This window comes from Pagrus major, chromosome 16 (assembly GCF_040436345.1).
Source record: "Pagrus major chromosome 16, Pma_NU_1.0".
Taxonomy (NCBI): domain Eukaryota; kingdom Metazoa; phylum Chordata; class Actinopteri; order Spariformes; family Sparidae; genus Pagrus; species Pagrus major.
Window position 1 is genome coordinate 6148487 of NC_133230.1, and position 19607 is coordinate 6168093.

Sequence of the window (19607 nt, forward strand, 5' to 3'; positions counted from 1 at the left end):
CAATGGAAGAAAGGGAAAGCCCCTTGAGCCTGTCTCATAAGCCATGATATAACCCATTTAGCACGGTTTCTTCTTATTTTTACCCACTGCCTCTTCGCCAGTGCCATTTGTTTATATCAGACATATTCTCAATATATATATACACCGATCAGCCACAACATTAAAACCACCGACAGGTGACGTGAATAACATTGATCATCTCATCACAATGCGATGTTCTGCTGGGAAACCTTGGGTGCTGGCACTCATGTGAATGCCACTTGACACCCACCGTGTGCCTTGGTGCTCGACACCACAGGACACCCTCAGAGGTCTTAAGTCCATGTCTTGACAGGTCAGAGCTGTTTTGGCTGCACAAGGGGAACCTTCCCAATATTAGGCAGGTGGTCATAATGTTATGCCTGATCGGTGTATATAAGCTAGTTGGTCTTTGCAATGTGTTTCAGTGCATCTTTCTGGCAGAGAGAGAGGCGACAGGAGGCGGGACAGTCAGACTTTGTCACTCCTAGTTCTTGGATGTTGGTTTGGTGTGCCTGTGCCCATATTCTTGGTTGTCAGTTACGTGACAATGCATCTCAGACAATGCTGTGGAGTAATGCAAAAGTAATATAAGTATTAGCAATGCCTTACTTTAAGAAAAATGCAGGTAATGTGTCATACATTACATTTTTTAAGTAACGACCCGCATAATGATTGTTAGTGTGTGTCGCTAACTGTCAAAGCAGCCGATCCTAACTAATTTTCTCTGATTTCATCAGTCGAGAGAAGCTTTGGATATGTATGGAGTACTGCGGTGGAGGATCTCTGCAAGACATTTATCATGGTGAGTCATAAAAAGGGTTTTAAGAACTGTTCATACATCGTAAAATCCATCTCTGCCTCAATCCTTACCCTGCAAACATGAAATGCATTGTGTTGTTATAGTGACAGGACCTCTCTCAGAGCTTCAGATAGCGTACGTCTGCAGAGAGACCATACAGGTGATTACACTTTTAAATCTTTTATTGAATTAAGTTTCAGTTTGAACTCAACTCAGAAAACATCTTGATTTCCTTTTCAGGGTTTGGGATATCTGCACAGCAAGGGCAAGATGCACCGTGACATCAAGGTATCTTATCTTTTATCTTTTGTTTTTGTTCTTTTCGCCTTGATTTTATTCACATCAGGCCCATTGACATGTATCACACTCAGATGCTTTGCTTCATGCCAGCACAGACAGATTAGCACTCAAATCTATAAGATATAAAGCTCAAAACATTAGAGAAAGACAAAGACTAAAAGAAGCAGCTGTAGCTCAGCCTGCAGTCCGGAGGTCTGACACGTCTCTGATGGAGCAGCTCTGCAGAGGTGTGAACTCAAGTCACAGGAAAGCGTAACCTCATTATGTTCTCATTTTAAAGCGGTGGCCAATAGTGTCATTTAGTGAGGTTTTGAGGTTGAAGTGAAGCCGATGGTGCCCGGTGTACACATGCAGTCTGAAGCCTCACTCTCATGTGTTATCACAGAAGGTCAGGGCTGGACCTATTATCTTTACTCAGCTCTACGCAGCAAGCACTTCCTGTTTCCTCTACTCTCACCGCAGGATGCTACCAGAGACAGTGTCACTCACAGCCAACAGAAACACAGAGTTGAGCTGTCAAAAAGCTGTGATAGTAGTGCAACTTTACTGCCAGTCAGATCAGTAACAGAGCAGCAGTTCAAGACCAGATGTTACTGAGAAACGTGAACATGTGATTGAGACTTTGTTTTAAACCAGTTTGACAACACAGCTCACCTCAGTGCTTCAAGCATCGATCACATGAAACTAAAATATGATTGTCTCTTGTATGTGTGCTCTTGAGGGGAAAAAAATGTTAATGGGATTCTTTTTAACAGGGGGCCAACATCCTTCTAACAGACAACGGAGATGTGAAGTTAGGTAAGTTGCTCTTTAGCGTCTTAATTCTCAAGGACTTGAACACCTCTGTAGTGTTCAGTCATATGTGGATTACATAACCTGAAAGGCCCTGTCAATCCTCGTTACAGCTGACTTTGGAGTCGCAGCCAAAATAACAGCCACCATTGCCAAAAGAAAGTCCTTCATTGGAACACCTTACTGGTGAGTGTGTCGCCCTCATCAAATAAGCCATTCTGCCTTTGACAGGCCATGTTGAATAGGTTCCAGTTTTAGTCAGAGATGCATTGATTCAATACTGGCAATCAGATACTGAAACGTTTTCCAGTCAGCTGTCTGTTTGACTACATTTTATCTAATAGAATCTGGTTTGTGGTGAAAAGGTGGTTAGAGACGTGCGTCACCTTAAAGATACAAGTTCAAATCCCCAGAGCCGCTGAAGTGTTTGTGAGTGAGACATTGAGTCCTTGGCACCTCTGCTGATCCTGACTATTAAAATCACCTCCACTTCCAGGATGACTAATTATCTTAGAAGAGCCAGTTTATTTCAGGAAGTGCAAGGCTTCTTTCAGACATGTTTTCTGACCTAAAATCATATGCATTTTCAATCTCATTAGTTTCAGTGGTTTTCTCAACCTTTCATCATGTTTTTTTTGATATGTCGTCATCAATTCTTGTCCTGAATATGTGCAGGATGGCTCCAGAAGTAGCAGCAGTGGAAAAGAATGGTGGTTACAACCAGCTGTGTGATATCTGGGCTGTTGGCATCACGTCCATAGAGCTGGCCGAGCTACAGCCTCCGATGTTTGACCTACATCCAATGAGGTATGTTCCACTTTCCATAAAAACGACCAGTCAGAGCTTCCTCAGATGATACTTGGGCTACTTTCAGCTCTTGTCAGCGTTCTCATGTTTGATCACGTCTTCGGTTGCTTGAATGGTCATCATGTAAAAAAAAAATGTTTAGGGTTGTATTAGAAGAAGTTGCAGACCATTTCGACTTAGTTAAGTCTGTCGAAACCAGTCTTGATCCATGTTTTTTGTTCTTCCGTAGAGCTTTGTTTTTGATGTCGAAGAGCAGCTTCCAGCCTCCGAAGCTAAAAGACAAAAACAAATGGTGAGTTACTCAGATTATTCAGTGTGCTATTCTGGGATTACGTAAATAAAGATGATCGTATTAAAACAGTGATTTTGTTCTCCAGGTCCACCGCCTTCCATAACTTTGTCAAAGTATCTTTGACAAAGAACCCAAAGAAGAGACCCACTGCAGAAAAACTTCTATCGGTAATAAATCTTAATGCTCACAGACGTAGATTGAAACTGATTGAAGAAGCAGACAGTTCTGCTGCTTCTTAAAAGATAGTTTCTTTCATCATTAACACTGTGCATGTCTCTGAGGAAAGGTGTCTCCTCCTAATGGTCCAGGAATCTGATGATTAATGCAGACAGTTTAATTACTCTATAACAGTGAAACTAGGGAGTTTGATATCATTCCTGTAGGAATGTTAATCTTCCTGGTTGCATGGACCTTGTTTGTGAGATTAGAGATGTATGAACTATTGTTCTCAAACTATGCATCAGTTTCTGTCTTGTTTTATTGCAGCATGTGTACGTGGCCCAGACGGGTTTGACGAGGAGGCTCGCTGTTGACCTCCTTGATAAGATGAACAACCCGGACAACCACCAGCATTACAGCGAGGTGGACGATGATGACCTTGAGGTAATGACTTAAAAAACAGACTGTATTGTTTTGTTGAAAACAGATTGTGGGAAAATTGGCTTTTGCTTTAATAAACTAGGAAGGAAGTTGAAAGGCCTTAAAGAACCGATCAGAGATAAGAAGATGAGAACCGACAACTTTTTTGAAAGTATAAACCTGGAAATATAATAAATGTGCTCCATTTTGACTGTCTGGCTGCAGGAAAATGTTCACGATAATAAATCTTTCATCTTTCTTAACAAATATCTTTCATGCAAACACTGACAGACTATCAACAGTGAATGTCAATATTAGCACGTTTTTCTCAGCAACGTGACAGTAAAAGATAAAAGGTGAGCTTCGCTGAAGTTTATTTCCATGTTCCCCTAAAACTTCCCTTCCCCCTCTTCTTGATTCTCTCCATCGACATTATTATTCCAACTGGAATCAACGTCACATCTATGTGGCAGCCAAAGAGGTGGTACCAGTGCCTTTTAAAAGACCATTGTGCTATTTCTCCCCCCTGACAGCAGTAGCACTGTGTTGGCCGCGATGAATGAAAAAACCCTGAAGGCTATTGACTGCAAGCAATGGAGCTTGTTGCAAACAAACAGCCTCTGGGATGCATAATAATGTGATGATGTAAAAAGTAGCTCTCAGTTCTGCTTGGGAAGTTGTTTCTCCAGATTATTTCATAAGAGTAAAATCATGATTGTGCCAAATGACTCGCAGCAATGCAGCATTGTTGTTTCATAATTTAATAACACTTCACCCACTTGTCTTGCCAAGTGCTGCTCCCACTGTAAAAGCCTATTTGCTTATCTTTAAATCTCTGTCTTCTTCACTCTTTGTTCCAGCCCCTCTCTGCAGTCAGACACACCATCCGCTCTACCAACAAACACGCCCGAGCCGAGAGGACGCGCTCAGAGATTGACTGTAAGTGAACAAAAAGCCCAAACCCATCACCAAGACCCAACCCCCCTGCCTTGTGTCTGTCCTGTCATTGGTCAGCGTGTCAGTCACCCCGGCTGTTTAGCCTGATAGAGCTCTGGCGGCTTGTCTGAGGGTCATCCCAGTAATCCTGAAGCAGTCCCTGGCACTTTTCCAGACCACAGCATGCGGTAGTGTGTGTAAAAATAGCCCGGGGATTCACGGAAGAGAAAGTGGATGTAGTAGAAATCCACGATGCTTCTGTGTTGTGCGATAATTTTTAGTAGCAAGTTCACTGTCGCTCATTGTTTTACTCAATGAATAATGTGTAATAGCTTGTCTGAAGGGGTCATAAAGGTTTCTTGAAGAATTTGGTTTCCAGTCAACAGTTGTTGGAACTGAATTTGGCAGAGGATCCAGCTTAATAGATTGTCCCCCTTCAGGGAAGTTGTTGTGTGTCTGTGTTGCCATCAGTCGTTCTAGATAGAGTTGAAAGCTGTGTCGTGTCTGAAGTGTGTGTTTCTCATATCATCATCTTAGGTTGATGTTGTAACAGTCCAGTGTTGAGATATGTGTCTTTGTTGGAAGTGTGTTATATTTACGTTAAGTTATCCATTATTGTTGCCCGTAGGGAAATTCATTACTTGAATTTCAAAGGGACGCCCCAAAATTTTTGATCTGGGACTAAACTCTCCCTTTAACCCATCCTATGTAACAAGACCGGTGCAAAGCAGTGAATGCCTTAGTCGAGGGCACTGACATGCACGTAACATACATGTTTTTGATGTCTTTATTTGTAGCTTCATTGTGTTTTGTGCTTGTCCGTTCTTTGATCGTTTGTGCAAGATTCACTTCCTGTTTAGTTGTAATCTCTATTTCTCACAATTACGTCTGACTTTCCCTCCTGCATGAAGCAAACAATGGGACAGTCCAAGGAGGGCCAGGCTCAAGTCCTAGCTTCACTGAGGGACACAGGGGGGCTGCAGGTCAGTGACAGTGTAGTGAGACAGTGTGTGTTTGTTCCCCAGCTCACTCCTAAGACTTCCTGAGAAACAGGATCATGATGTAGCACATAACAGAACATTGTGTTTGAGATTTAAGTGGCACTAATAAGGTGAGCTCCTCTGCACGGGGTGATTACTTACAGTTCCTTTAGCTCGAATATTTTGAAACATTGTGACATCTTGGTTCCTGTAAGACTGACTGAAATAAAATAACGTTGTAATGACTAATCAGATCTTAACAAGGAAGTAAAGTTTGACTCGCGTCTCACCTGATTCAACAACTTCACTTGCTCAAAATGTTTCTCTGTATGTTGGTGACTCACCTCCTCGTTGTTATCAGTGTTTTAAATGCTGCAGCACCTCCACATTATCAGCATTCCTCGAGCAGAAAAACACACAAATCTGTGGTTTGAATTCTTGAATACAAAGTTTCTTTGTTAATGAGAAGCTGATTATGTGGGAGTATTTATTGGCAGGTCGGTTGATTTATTCGCCTTCATTATTACAGCAGGATCACACCATGTTTACACTGGACACTAAACCAATCTCCTGTATGAGATCAACAGTTTGAAAGAATGTGACCTCAAAACTAAACTCAGACGAATCTGTTCTGTGATTTATATGTAATTCTTGCTCTCGCACCAATATTTTCCCCAAACTGAGCAGATCTGGTTAGTGTCAAGTGTAATCTGTGTTTGTCTTTGGTGACCAACTCATCAGACTCCAGACCAAACATATACATAGCGGCATAATAAATCTGCAGAGGACCTCTGTGGTGTTTTGGCAGGTACATTGTAATGGAGTTGATCTGCTTTTGGTTTATTCTTACAAGTGATTTCTTTTTCTTTTTTTGTTAAGAATGGACTGAGCGTGTTTACCAATGCTCTTGGCCGCTACTAATGCACAAGGGTGCTACTCCCAAGGCTTTGTGTGTCTTGAAGTGTTGGGCGCTGATGCCCTCTAGTGCCTAAGGTGTGTGCAAGATGATCGAAAAGCTAAATTAGATTTTTTCATTTACAGTCGACAAGCTCCAGTTTGAACCACCGCTCCGGAAGGAAACTGAAGCTCATTCTGAAATGGTAATAGTTGTATTTAGTTTAATCAACATTCAACCACTAATCACTTAATTTTATTGCATGTAGAAAAAGGATATCTGCAAATTTATAAATGCAGGTTTTTGAAAAATCTATTTTTGTGTGTGTGTGTGGCTTTCCACAGGATGTGAGTAAAGATAATGACTTCCCTTCCCCGTGGAGTCCATTTGCAGAGGGAGGAATAACAACCAGGTAATCCATGGAAACTGCTGTCACGGGAACTGCTCCTATTTACCCCCCCTCACTCTCTCTCTCTCTTTCTCTCTCTCTCTCGATCTGGACCTGGTTTATGTATTAGATGGATGCATCTCTTGAGATTCATCCTAAGAAAGGAAACACACGCAGTTAAAGTTTTGTTGCTGTAGTTATTTTACATATTTTGAATCTGTTACATCCTCGATTCCCCAAAAAAAGTTGTGACGTTGTTTAAGACGTAAATAAAAACAGAATGCAACCATTTGCAAACAAACTGTATTTACCAACAACAGTTTTATGAAGTGTGCCCCGTCCATCATTTGTGTTTTATGCCTTACACAGCGTCCCGACTCTTTTGGAATCAGTTGTACTATTAACAAACACAAAATGTAAAGCTGCATGAAGTATCGGTGGTAAAATACATTAGTTTAATTCTGTAATCTGATATCCTTGTTGACACTAAATGTCAATACATTTTCTTTTTGATGCTCCTCACTGTCTCTCACTTTAACCAGCTTGTTCACTGAAGCTAACCTGTGTCTGTGCATGAACTCACTGTCCCCACCTGCACTTAAAATGTTTTTTTTTTGGCTCCCTCTCACTTGTCCATGTGCTTTTGACTGTTTTTCTCCTTCCACTTCTTCTCTCTGTCCTCCTGTGGCTGTCTGTCTCTCTTTCACATCAAGGAGCCTTCTCAAAAGCGTTGAGGACGAATTGTTCCAACGGTAACACTAACACTGTGTGCGCTGTAAACTCTAAGCCATCCACCCCTCGCCTGGTCCCCCACCCTTTTCTCAGTGAGGTTTAGCTCCCACCACGTCCATAAATCACCCTCCCTGACACCTCTCCATTCACCATGTTTGGTATGATGATAGCTGTAGATCCAAACTGTGCATCCTGCTGCATACATGTGACTCAGACAGGCAGGTAGAACAGTGCAATGTAGAAAGGGACAGGAAAATAACTACTGTATTCACACATTCATCTGATAGAAAACAAGGAAAAGATTTCTTGCACAAACAAAACGAGAAGTAAGACTGGAAGGGAGCTGGATACAGGCACAATAGTTTTAACAGCTTTTTACCCATAATTTAGGGTAAATACCTGCAATGATGTGCACATGTTTTGCATGGTGAGCAATGAATTGCATCAACATACATATAGATCTTCTAGTATTTCATGTTCACGGAGAAAATTTCATGTCACGATCATCCTGCCCACTATTATCATAGTGGACATAGTCAGTGATGATAAGTGCAACATCCTGTTTGGCAAGACAGAAATATACCTTGAATGCAGCTTTAGAAGTATTTTTCTTGTGGTTTCCATTCCATGATGCTCGGTTTCAGTATTACGATTCTTCTCCTTAGAGTCATACTCTCATTATCTCTAAGGAGGGATTTTACACAAACATTTACACCATTAACACGCCTCCTGAGCTCTGATGAGTCTTATGTTCCACACTGATTACTGTGTCTGTTTTCTGCAGGGGACACATCGCTCACCTTGAAGATGCCTTTGAAGAAGTGGAGCTGTGAGTGACGTCAATACATTAAGATTTCGTCATTCATTGCTGTAGTTTACATCTTTTTAAATAAAAAATCTCCATTTCAGGTCAACCATCAAGCCAGGGGTTCCTCCTCCTCTGCCGCCAAAGGTGAGACCAAAAATGATTTACATGTTTGTTTGTTTGTTTTTTACTGTTTGTATTTTTGCAGATTGTTTCACTCTTTCTCTTTCTCAGCCGAGATTAAACAGCTCATCTGAGGAGCTTGGCCTTAACGATGAGAGGTCTCTGACGGTTCGGAGATTCCCTAACTCTGAGAACGGACCGAGCCAGGTGGCTCGCAGACAGAGCACACCTGAGCAGGGCAACAAGGTGGAGCACTCGTCTCCAGATTACCTCTCTGCAAGCGTCAGCAGTCCCGGCCTTTTGTCCCATGCCTCTGATCCTGGTGAGCATCAGTGTTTTGAATATTTACGTGCAATTTCCTTTCGTTAGTTTCTGTCATCTGAAACCGAGCGGGTCTCTAAATGAGCACTGGTTTTATTTTTGCAAGCTCTCAGTAAATCTGAATGTAAAGGTAAGGGACCTTGATGTAAATGTTGTAATCTTTGGATGTAAATTCTGCGTGCCTGACAGTGTGATTAATAGTTACACCACAAATGTCGTTGGACAGATAACGACTCGGATGACAGTGTGAATGGAGGCAGTCCCAGGGCACCACCCAACCGACAGCACCGGAAGGAGAAAAAGGAATTTCCTGTGAGTCTGAAGATATTGCAAGACATAATACGTTCAAATATGTATGTCAGTCGTGACAGCCACGCTCCACTCATCTTCAGTTTCAGTTGGTTTTAGGATCAAAATTTAATCTGTGGTTTACGAGTCTGTATTTTATATGTGGAGTGTCTCCAACTAGTTGGCTGAGTTTGCACTGAAACCTCAAATATGGTGTCTTTTCCCTCGTGAGATCCAAGCGGTAACAGTTAAAGAGGGAAATTTGGCGTCCACTCGTGTTGAACATTTAACCGAGTTTGACAGACACAATAGAAAGCAGCCCATATTGTTTTTTGTTTGACTGGAGCTAATCTAAGCAGCTAAATTGAAAACGGTTGGTGTTTTGTGTGTGTGTACTCTGGATCTACATTACTTTATTGTTTTTTGTTTCCTCACTCTTCCTCAGAAACCAGCTATCAACGGTCTGCCTCCCACTCCTAAAGTGCTGGTGAGTGAATCATATGTATTGTCCCTCACGTCTTTCCGCTGGCCTGGTTTCATGGACACTGTTATTAAACTCGTCTGAGCTGCTGCTGCTGTACATTCTGTAGATATTTGGGGTCCACAGAGCTTTCTGCTTTGTGGTTGCTGCTGCTCAGCTCAGCTTCAGATCATTAAACCCTGGCTGACATTTAGCGCTTCACTGAGCCAGAGGCTGCCTGTTCTGAGCCATGCTGCCTTTTCATTTCAGATGGGAGCCTGTTTCTCTAAAGTGTTTGATGGCTGTCCACTGAAGATCAACTGTGCCACTTCATGGATTCATCCAGACACCAAAGGTAAAGCTTCACGCATTAATTATGGTACACAAACACACAGAATTGACGTGTTCTCTTAAAACCAGTGCTTCATATTATTTTATTTTTCCCCTCTAGATCAGTATCTGATCTTTGGGACAGAGGATGGCATCTATACGCTGAATCTGAATGAGCTACATGAAGCTACAATGGAGCAGGTACCAGCAGCTAAAATCTAAGACGGAGGATTTGTTAAAAACGATGTACAGTATTTATTGATCACAAAGCCCCGCCCCCCGTAGTTACCGTTCTAAGACAACACATATGCAGTTTAAAGTTACAACAGTGCCTCAAGAATGAAATGATTCGATTTGATGACAGTCATGATGCCCAGTCTCGTGACTGTGATATCTCTGAATCACATGAAGGGAGTTTTTTACATTTGACACCCAAGGATGATTTGATTTCAGACTGAGATAGACAAAAGCAGACTTCTCATTTCTAAAACAGATGACTGTCACACTGTCAGTGGTGGATTTTATCAGGGCGCAGTTAACTGCTGACATAGTGATTCCTGTTGATTTGTTTTTTAAAACAAGAATCTGGTGAAAAGAGTCGTTATTGTGCTAAAAGGCTAAAGTTGTTAGCTCCCATGTAAAAAGTCACCAGGAAAATAATAGACAGTGAATGTCACCCCTTAAAATAATGCAGATAGTCAATGCTCTTTGGCCTTTAAAGTAACACTCTGCTACTACTGTTAGCTACTGTTAAGTTAGCCAGATATGCTTCTGAATGCATGAATGAACTTTATTTATATGGCACCTGTCATGTAAAGAATAAATGTCAAAGTGCTGTACTATTCAGAAGCAACAAAAGCACCAGAAACACGTTTAAAACCATACACATACAAGGTGGAAGGAAGAAAATGCCATCAATAGTCTCTTTAGAAAGATTACAAAACAGACAGCAGCTTATTATAGGCCCTTCTTAAAAGATATGTCAGTCAGCAAGTCTAATATATAAAGACAAATGGTTTCATATTTTGTGGGTGTTTGGCTAAAAGCAGCTTCCTCACAAGTTTTTTGTGGTGACCTCAGGGATAGTCAGTAGTCTAGCAAGAGTCCAGTGCTCTTGCTCTATAATTGGACAATAGCTTTTCAAGCAAAGGGAGCAAACACTCCTACTCACTGCCTCCTTCAAGAACCAATGTCCTAACTATACAGTGATTTTACATTTGTTTAATTCCCCCTTTAGCTGTTCCCGAGGAAGTGTACATGGCTGTACGTCATCAACAACAACCTGATGTCTTTATCTGGTAAGTGATGGACCTATCCCAGCCTCCTGCTTCACTGGCCACTGTCATAACCTGCTGCTTCTTTGTCCCGTGTTATCTGGCTGCCCCCTGAGGGCAAGACAGTCCCTCTCATATCTGCAGCCCTGAAATAACTGATTCTTTTGTTTACCATCAGAGAGCCTCTATACACACTGTGTCCTTGTAGCACGGTGACTCATGAGTGACGCATCTGGCTTTACAGCCTGTTCTTCTGCTGAAGAACCACTCAGATATTGATCTCAACGTATGAGACAAAAACAATGGTAGTTTATTTTATACATTTAAAACAGACCGAAAACCCATTTGAAACCAAAACTGTCGTTTGGCTGACCTAGTTGCCCCCAAAGCCGTTTCTCGGTTTAACAGTTGAGGATGGGATTACAAAGTGCGAGGTCTACTTTCGGTTTTACCTTCAGCAGTTTGCCCCTTGGTATACTTAACCTCTTTTCTCTTCTCCTCTTCCCTTGGACACTGTCCATCCTCCTCTCGCCTGGCTTGATTTGATATTCTACTAACTGGCTTCATCAGAAGGTAATCATGCTTCACATCATCATCACACTTCTGTTTTTACCCCTGTTCACATCTAACCTTTCTACATGTGAAACCTGCTTCATGGGACTTGAAGAAATAATGTTTAAAATATTGAAAATTACGACTACACTACTCACTGTTTTAGTCACAAAGCTGACGATTACATATTCTGTATTCTGCTGTAGGGAAAACCTTCCAGCTGTACTCCCACAATCTCATCGGGCTGTTCGAGCAGCTGAAGAAACCCGGCCTGGCTGCTCAGTTCCAGACTCACCGTTTCCCAGACAAAATTTTACCCAGGTGAGACCAACAAGCCCGGGGTCAAAACTTTACGTATGTTGCTACACTCCTGCTGTGCAGTTTTTTTGTTCCCCACTGTCTACCATCGTGACAAACTGCTGCAGCGGTAGAAAAAAAAGAGAAGCGCTGGCTGACTTCCCTTATTCTAGACGTCATCGGCTCTTTTAAGACTGCGGTCACAACAACTTGACTGTTTTCTCTCCTCAGGAGGTTTGCCTTGACAACTAAGATCCCCGACACAAAGGGCTGTCACAAGTGCTGCATTGGTGAGTGGCCTCTCCCTCCCAACCACCATGTTTTTATTTACTCACCCTTCCATCATTTTAAACTGTGTCAATACATGAGGAACATCCACACACCAGCCACGGCTTTCCTTTTTCTTTGCTGCATGTTTTTGTTCTGTTTTTGTTTTGAATAAATTGAATTTCTCTCATATACTAGTTATATAAACTTGACCTACATCACTCAGTCTTTCTACACTCTTCTGTTTTACAGTCAGAAACCCATATACAGGCCACAAGTATTTGTGTGGAGCGCTGCAGTCTGGGATTGTGCTGTTGCAGTGGTATGAGCCCATGCAGAGGTTTATGCTTATCAAGGTCAGTTGGCTATTTTCCTTCTTTCCTCTCAAACATTACTGTTCCTCCACAAGTTTCCCTAGTAAGAGTTGGAGATGGGAATCTTTACGCAGCTTCAAAATTCACTAACCTCTTTGTTGGCCCTCTCTTCCCACGGCAGCACTTTGACTTCCCTCTGCCCAGCCCGCTGAAGGTGTTTGAGATGCTGGTGGTCCCTGAGCAGGAGTACCCTCTGGTGTGTGTGGCCATCAGCCAGGGCTCAGAGCCGGGCCAGGTGGTCCGCTTTGAGACCATCAACCTCAACTCCTGCTCCTCTTGGTTCACAGAGATGGGAGCAAGTAAGTCAAGCATGTAGAGATGAACGTCATGAAATCAATACAGAGAGACGTGTTTGTAGAGATGTGTAAAAAAAAAAAAACTGAGTTTATTGATTGTAGCCTGCATTGTCCCAAGTCTTTATGGATCTGTCATTGGTATCATGTGAAATGCAGCATCCTGTTTCCTTTCTGCAGCTAATCAGCAGGTGGATGCGATCCACGTCACCCAGCTGGAGAGAGACACAGTGTTGGTGTGTTTGGACCGTAAGTACAGTCTCTGTTCGTCAGCTCCGACCAAAATTCTTCACAAATAGCTTTTATTTAGTCCAGATGTGCATGTTCTTACAGCCTTTTTATTATTTCTCTCCACAGAAAATTTGAAGATTGTTAATCTCCAGGGCAGACTGAAGTCCAACAAGAAGCTGGCGTCTGAGCTCAGTTTTGACTTTGGCATCGGATCTGTTGGTAAGATTTAGAGAGGTGATGGGCTTCACAGTCTCTGTACATAAAAAGAGGTAAAAGGGGAATATTCAGTAAAACATCCAACACATGTACAGAAAAAGCTGGTTGTATATCCACTAAAGTTACTCATTTCATTGACAAATGGCTTTGTGTAAACTCAAACTGAATAGTTGGTAATGTTGCCCTCTTACTTCCTCTCCTGACAGTGTGCCTTCAGGACAGCGTCCTGGCCTTCTGGAAACATGGCATGCAGGGGAAGAGCTTCAAGTCTAATGAGGTAAAATATTCCATGACCACGACGGCTGGGTGAAACCTTAGATTAAAGATACTTATCGCTGTAGTTATTTTAACATAAGTGCTGCGTTCAAATTCTGCACCACTTTATTGTTGAAAGCACTTAGAAACAGATGGCTCAGAAAACTTTCCATTAAACTAATTTTAAAGCTTTTAAAATCAATATTTTCATCAGCATATGCGTATCAATTTTCAATTTTCTTTGGTTGCCAGTGACACTAGTGTAGAAACACTGAATGCACACTTTGTCACGTCCCTGAATACAGAGGTGTTTGTTCAACACGTGAACAAACACCTCTGGCTCTCGTCAACAAAGACCCTGAGTGCCAGCTGTTTACATGCGTGGCTACATGCTGTAGGTGAGCCCAGGATTAGACCTCGGGTGGAGCCATACAAGGTGTCTTTGTGTCAGGTCGAGGTAATGAATTTGTCCCCCTTTCACGGAGGGATTCCATGTTCACCTGATCACGAGCGGCAGAATAAAAGTTCAAGAGATCACAGGGAGGTGAAGCATTCTGTTTTTATGAAAAGTGATATGGCGGTCGGGGCCACCCTTTTGAAAGCTCGTCGTGTCAGACGTGGCCCGCGGCGCTCGGATGGAACAGAAGGTCTGTTTGTGGAGTCTGTGCTCAGCCCAGCTTGACAGTTCTCCCATAGCGAGGATTTTTGAAATGTCAGCGGCCATGCAAAATTCATGCTCAATCATAAACGAACGCCGTCACACAACAGGGATCAGCGCTAAATAATTCAGCCTTTGTCTCGTTATGATTCCCCTCAAAAGCTACGGCATTCAAAGGGGGGCAGGCCCATTGATCCGTGCTCGCCTCGGTGGGTGCTTCTCTGAACACCCGAGACCTTGTTCTCATTTAGACTTAAACAGATCAGATCTCTCCTGGGGCCAAGGACTTACACCCAGCAGGTGTCACACGGCGACTATCTCGCATCTGTCGACAAGTTTTCATGTCATGTCAACACGTGAGAGTTTGTTTTGAAGGGGCCCTTGTCTTTTACACTGCAAAGTGTCAGGCTACATCTTGTGACTAGAACAGGTAAGCTCCAGGATTGTACACAGTAACGCAGAGTCCCTGGAGACAGCACTCGGTTACCTACAGTCTGTTAAAAGACTGTTTGTTGGGTCGGTCACAATAAGTAATCCTAGTGTAAACAGCTGAGCTGCATGGGAACTTTCTCACTCTGAAATTGATTGACGGGTCTTGTACTGACTCTAAACAGCTAATTAATTATATTTTGTGATTCATAAAAAGATTTATGAATACGTAGTATGTCAGATGTAGTATGCCAAAAATACCAGGTTATACTGCATCTAATCACATTTTGCAGTTTGCAAACCAGTGTGTTTTTCTGGCTGTTCTGACCCACAATCCTCTGCACAGCTGAAGATGCCTCACATCAACTGAGCCACAGAGAGATTTCCACATCACATACTCCTTCTTTTTAATTCAAATATCATGCTGTGGATTGTGACAGATGTACGAGCAAGAGAGTCAAAGATTAATGTGCAATTTTATCAAGTAGTATGTCTGAACTGTATGTGTACTGCATGCAGGAGTACGTAGTGTATAAGCGCAACTGCAGTACGTACTAAAAGAGTAGCGTGAGTTTAAGTACAAAATTAATAAAAACATACAGCTTGCGATAAGAGCCACACCTGTGGTGAAAATGTCGTGAGAATAACAAACCTTTATTATTCGTGCGTGTGAATGCCTCGTCAGCACCACCATTCATTAAAATGCACAGACTACCCGCTGTCAGTTGAAGTCAGTTGTGTTTTTTCGTCCCCAGGTGACCCAGGAGATTTGTGATCCAAGCAGAGTCTTCCGCCTCCTTGGATCTGACAGGTTGGTGCAGAGTTATTTAATCTTTATGTCAAACACAGAGTGAATGAGCACGTACCACAAAAATCTCAAAGGACAAATATCACACCTCACCTTATAAGAAAGAAACAAACAACAACAACTAGGGCCTCACTCTCCCTTCTCCCTTCTCCCTTATCCTGTTCATCTGTCTTTCCATCCACACTGTAATTTGTCAGCCCCCTGACCTCCATCATAACAGGCCCTTGTGATTATGGCCGTCCTCCCTCAGGTGTTATTACCTGGAAACCAACAAACAACCACTGCTCACCTGCTGTGTTGTGAGCCCACAGCTCTCATCTCCTGCTGCCTCTCACTGTGTCGGCCTCTCTGTCTCTACCTGACCTCCTCAATCTAATTTCATCTCAACTCCACCTCACAGGAAAAACAGGAACCACATAATGTTTCACTGTTTGATTAAAAAATGACTAAAACCATCAAGAATAATTTTCTGTGGATCTATTAATCATCTCAGCTCTGGACTGATGTCATCATGGTTGTAGCTGCAGAAACAGCAGGATGTGATTTAGCTCCCCACCTCTCTCTCTCACACACGCACACACACACACACACGCACACACTCAGTGTATGATGCTCTCCCATCAGTGGCTCTTGATGAAGCCGCCGTGCCCGTGGCGCTGCAGCACGGCCTGCCTCTGCCTCTCTCTGCCCAGCCCCTCCATGTTTTATTCACTGCCGCCCGGGCACTGCCAGCCTGGTTTGAGTGTCTCTCCATGCCTCTGTAATTTCATCTGATGGAACGGACAGTATGGACTGTAGCTTCCCTGCTCACCTATCACCGCCACGAGACGGGTGCATCTGAAGATGCACCCACTGCCGTCATTATCTGACTGTGACGGCTACATCAGGGCAGTTACGTGCCGTTTAGCATCAACTGTCAGTCCTCTGGAGAACGACACCAAGAACATGATGCTTTGAGTTTTGTCACTGGTTGTTGCTGTTGAATTAGCAGCTCCTGGGGAAAACGCTTTCCTCTTTCATCAAATTCCAAATCTACAATCTGTGGTTTACATTTTCTGATTGTGTACAGGTTAAAAAAACACAAGATCATGTCAACTAAACCATTTTACCTAATGTGTAGGTTTTTAAAACACTGGTAATCCTGCTAAAGAAAGGTCATTGCCTCCTTTTCCATTGTTTGTTTTCTGGCGGTCAACGTCAGGAACGCACTCGTGTAAAAGCGTGATATCCTCATCTTCTGAAACTGTCGTGAATCTCATCTGTGCGCTTGTGTCGCTGCAGCAACAGGATTGGATGATGATGTTTCCTTGTTCAGCTGTTAAAAGCAGAAAATTGCCTTTTGGGGAGAAGGGGCAGGATATGTGTCATGCAACTGTCATCTCTGGCGTAACAGACTTACTTTATTAAAAATACCTTAAGTGGTCTGTCTGCTCTCTTATATCATCTCTGGCTGAGCTACCCAGCTTCCACCACACAGGAATGAGGGTTGTCAGTCTGCTCATTCAACTCTCAGAGATGGAAATATGTGTATTACTTTAAAATATTTCTTTAATTTACATGCAATTTATAAGTAAACGATAAAGCCTGGAAAAACTAGAGTTGACAGTTTGACATTGAAGTTTCCCAAAGGTAAAACAACCATCATCCTTTAGTATTTCTGTGACGTGTGCTAAGTGTCCTGTCTGTTTCCTCTGCAGGGTGGTGGTTTTGGAGAGCCGACCCACAGACAACCCCACGGCCCTCAGCAACCTCTACATCTTAGCAGGTCACGAGAACAGTTACTGAGCCTCCCCCAGAGGTCGGATGGTTGTTAGGAAAGTGGATAAGATGCCTAACTCCAGACTTTCACCTCTGAAAACGTCTGGTTTCAAACCGTTTTTGTTACTGATCACAGGATCGACAGGTCAGCCTCTTCAGCCTTACACCAGCAACACATTCACTGTGGCTCTGCTCATCACAAAACAAAGGAAACCGTTGTGAGCAGAAGGTGAAGAAATCTCAAACGAACGTCGTTACTTTGCATTTTTCTCACTTTTCCGTACTGTGGACTGAGTTACAAACACGTTATCTAGAGGTATTATTGACAAAAAGTGCCATTAAAACTCACAAGAATTTGTGATTGTATTAGCAAACGATGGGAGATTTATTGTCTTATTGTCTGTAACATGTCGCTCATAATCACTGCCAGTGGCAAACGTTATTAGGCTTGAGAGGAGATTTTACTCTGTAGTCAGACTAATAGATCAGTTTAAACAGAAACCCACGAGCATTGTGGGTTATTTAAGCAATATTTATTAACCTCATGTTAAAGTAATAGGGTATGTTTGATTTGCAGACAGTGACAGCGCGGTCCTGCTGTGTGAGGATTAACTACCTAGTGAACAGTTCCTGAGCAGCTTTGGGTTCTTTTTACTGCTATGTAATATAGTCGCATCTCTCCTGCTCTGCTGCATTTTTAGAAGTTGGATATAATGTACATTTTTTTTCTTTACCCTCCTCTTTTATAGACCTTTTACTTCTCATTATTTGCACCATGTAAGCACTTTTGTAAATTTTTTTATTTAAAATAAAATGACAAAATGAGGGACAATGCTAGGTTTTGTTAACATCTTTGCATTCCCTTCGCAAAATGTTTAATGTATGCTGTTTTTGTAATAAAAAACGCTGTTGTTAACAAGAAAACATGAACAGACTCTGGTTTATTTTTGTGTTGTCGTGAGTTTGATGTAACGGAGCTGATGATGTGCAGTTTCTCCTCATGATGATGATGAGTCTCTGATGGGAGGAACGGGGGGAGACGATGAGTATTAGTTTCCATCATTTCCCTCTTTAGTCTGCCATTCCTCCGACTTCACCAACCTGCACTAATTGGTCTCAGTGCAACAAAACAAGACGTCATGATTAAAGCTCCCTGTTTACGTCTCGCTGTCTATGTAGAATGATGACGGACAGATGTGGATTTGATTGTTTGATGGCCACAAAAACATGAAGTGGACTCTCGAGTGTTTGAAATCATACAAGCAAAAACTGCAAACTAAAATTGGTTTTAGACGTGTGAGTGTCAGTGAATTCCCCTCTGAGTTGTTTATCTGCTTCTTTATTTTTACACTTGTCTCTGACGCTCAGTCTGTCAGGTGTGAACGTCTACACATCAACAGAAACCCCACAGGAGTCTGCTTTCATTTGTATATATATATATGTGTGTGTGTGTGTATATATAAATATGTGTATTTCTGTGTGTCTGTGTGTGTATATATATGTATATAGTGTGTGTATGTATATATTATATATAATATGTATAGATAGATAGATATAGATATATAGTGTGTGTGTATATATATATATGTATGTATATATGTATGTGTATATATATATATATATACACATACATACATATATACATATATATATATATATAGTGTGTGTATATATATATATATAGTGTGTATATATATATATATATATAGTGTGTATATATATATATATATATATAGTGTGTGTATATATATATATATATATAGTGTGTGTATATATGTATGTATGTATATATTTATATATATATGTGTGTGTGTGTGTGTGTGTATATACACACATATATATATACATATACATATATATATGTGTGTATATATGTGTATATATATACATATATATGTATATGTGTGTGTGTATATATATATACATATATATGTATATGTGTGTATATATATGGAGGTGAAGGTGGATCCAGCTGTTCCTATGGGAACTGTGGTGGAAAAGGGAGAAATGTGTCAAGTTGCTCTGAGTGAGAGTCAGTGGCAGATGCAGGAAGTGAGATGATTTCACCTTCAAAATAAAAAAATATCTTCTTTTTAATCTTTTTTTAACCTTTTTAAAACATCTGCAAATAACAAACAGGCTTTATTATTGTTAAGCACACCTCGTACTGCAGTAATTTCATGCAGCATACTTCAACAAGGAGAAAATAAAACCAAATGAAAACAATAGTAAAAGAAAAAACCCTATAATATAAATCAAAAATTAATTCTCTTAAAAGGTTAGGGTTGCTAATAAAGAGCTACATATTGCAACTTTAAGGGGTTTATTCAATATATAACAAAAGTAA

General features: G+C 41.6%; 1 protein-coding gene across 2 annotated transcripts in view; it reads left to right on the top strand.

Annotated features, from left to right (window-relative positions):
* Nucleotides 1-18184, top strand: part of map4k5 (mitogen-activated protein kinase kinase kinase kinase 5) — a 41797-nt gene extending 23613 nt beyond the window's left edge. The window contains exons 5-34 of one of the 2 annotated variants that reach the window (XM_073483168.1): nt 759-823; nt 925-980; nt 1061-1108; nt 1876-1918; nt 2026-2098; nt 2588-2719; nt 2949-3011; nt 3097-3178; nt 3498-3614; nt 4451-4529; nt 5438-5509; nt 6548-6606; nt 6746-6813; nt 8306-8350; nt 8431-8473; nt 8561-8771; nt 8997-9082; nt 9504-9545; nt 9789-9873; nt 9970-10049; nt 11086-11146; nt 11881-11995; nt 12203-12261; nt 12491-12594; nt 12734-12911; nt 13086-13154; nt 13263-13355; nt 13559-13629; nt 15450-15505; nt 17200-18184. In XM_073483168.1, coding sequence (XP_073339269.1) covers nt 759-823; nt 925-980; nt 1061-1108; nt 1876-1918; nt 2026-2098; nt 2588-2719; nt 2949-3011; nt 3097-3178; nt 3498-3614; nt 4451-4529; nt 5438-5509; nt 6548-6606; nt 6746-6813; nt 8306-8350; nt 8431-8473; nt 8561-8771; nt 8997-9082; nt 9504-9545; nt 9789-9873; nt 9970-10049; nt 11086-11146; nt 11881-11995; nt 12203-12261; nt 12491-12594; nt 12734-12911; nt 13086-13154; nt 13263-13355; nt 13559-13629; nt 15450-15505; nt 17200-17287 — 2443 coding nt within the window. In that variant the 3' untranslated portion in view covers nt 17288-18184. The remainder of the gene's footprint in view (nt 1-758; nt 824-924; nt 981-1060; nt 1109-1875; nt 1919-2025; nt 2099-2587; nt 2720-2948; nt 3012-3096; nt 3179-3497; nt 3615-4450; nt 4530-5437; nt 5510-6547; nt 6607-6745; nt 6814-8305; nt 8351-8430; nt 8474-8560; nt 8772-8996; nt 9083-9503; nt 9546-9788; nt 9874-9969; nt 10050-11085; nt 11147-11880; nt 11996-12202; nt 12262-12490; nt 12595-12733; nt 12912-13085; nt 13155-13262; nt 13356-13558; nt 13630-15449; nt 15506-17199) is intronic. The other variant, XM_073483169.1, reaches the window with a different exon arrangement.
* Nucleotides 18185-19607: the final 1423 nt, after the last annotated feature.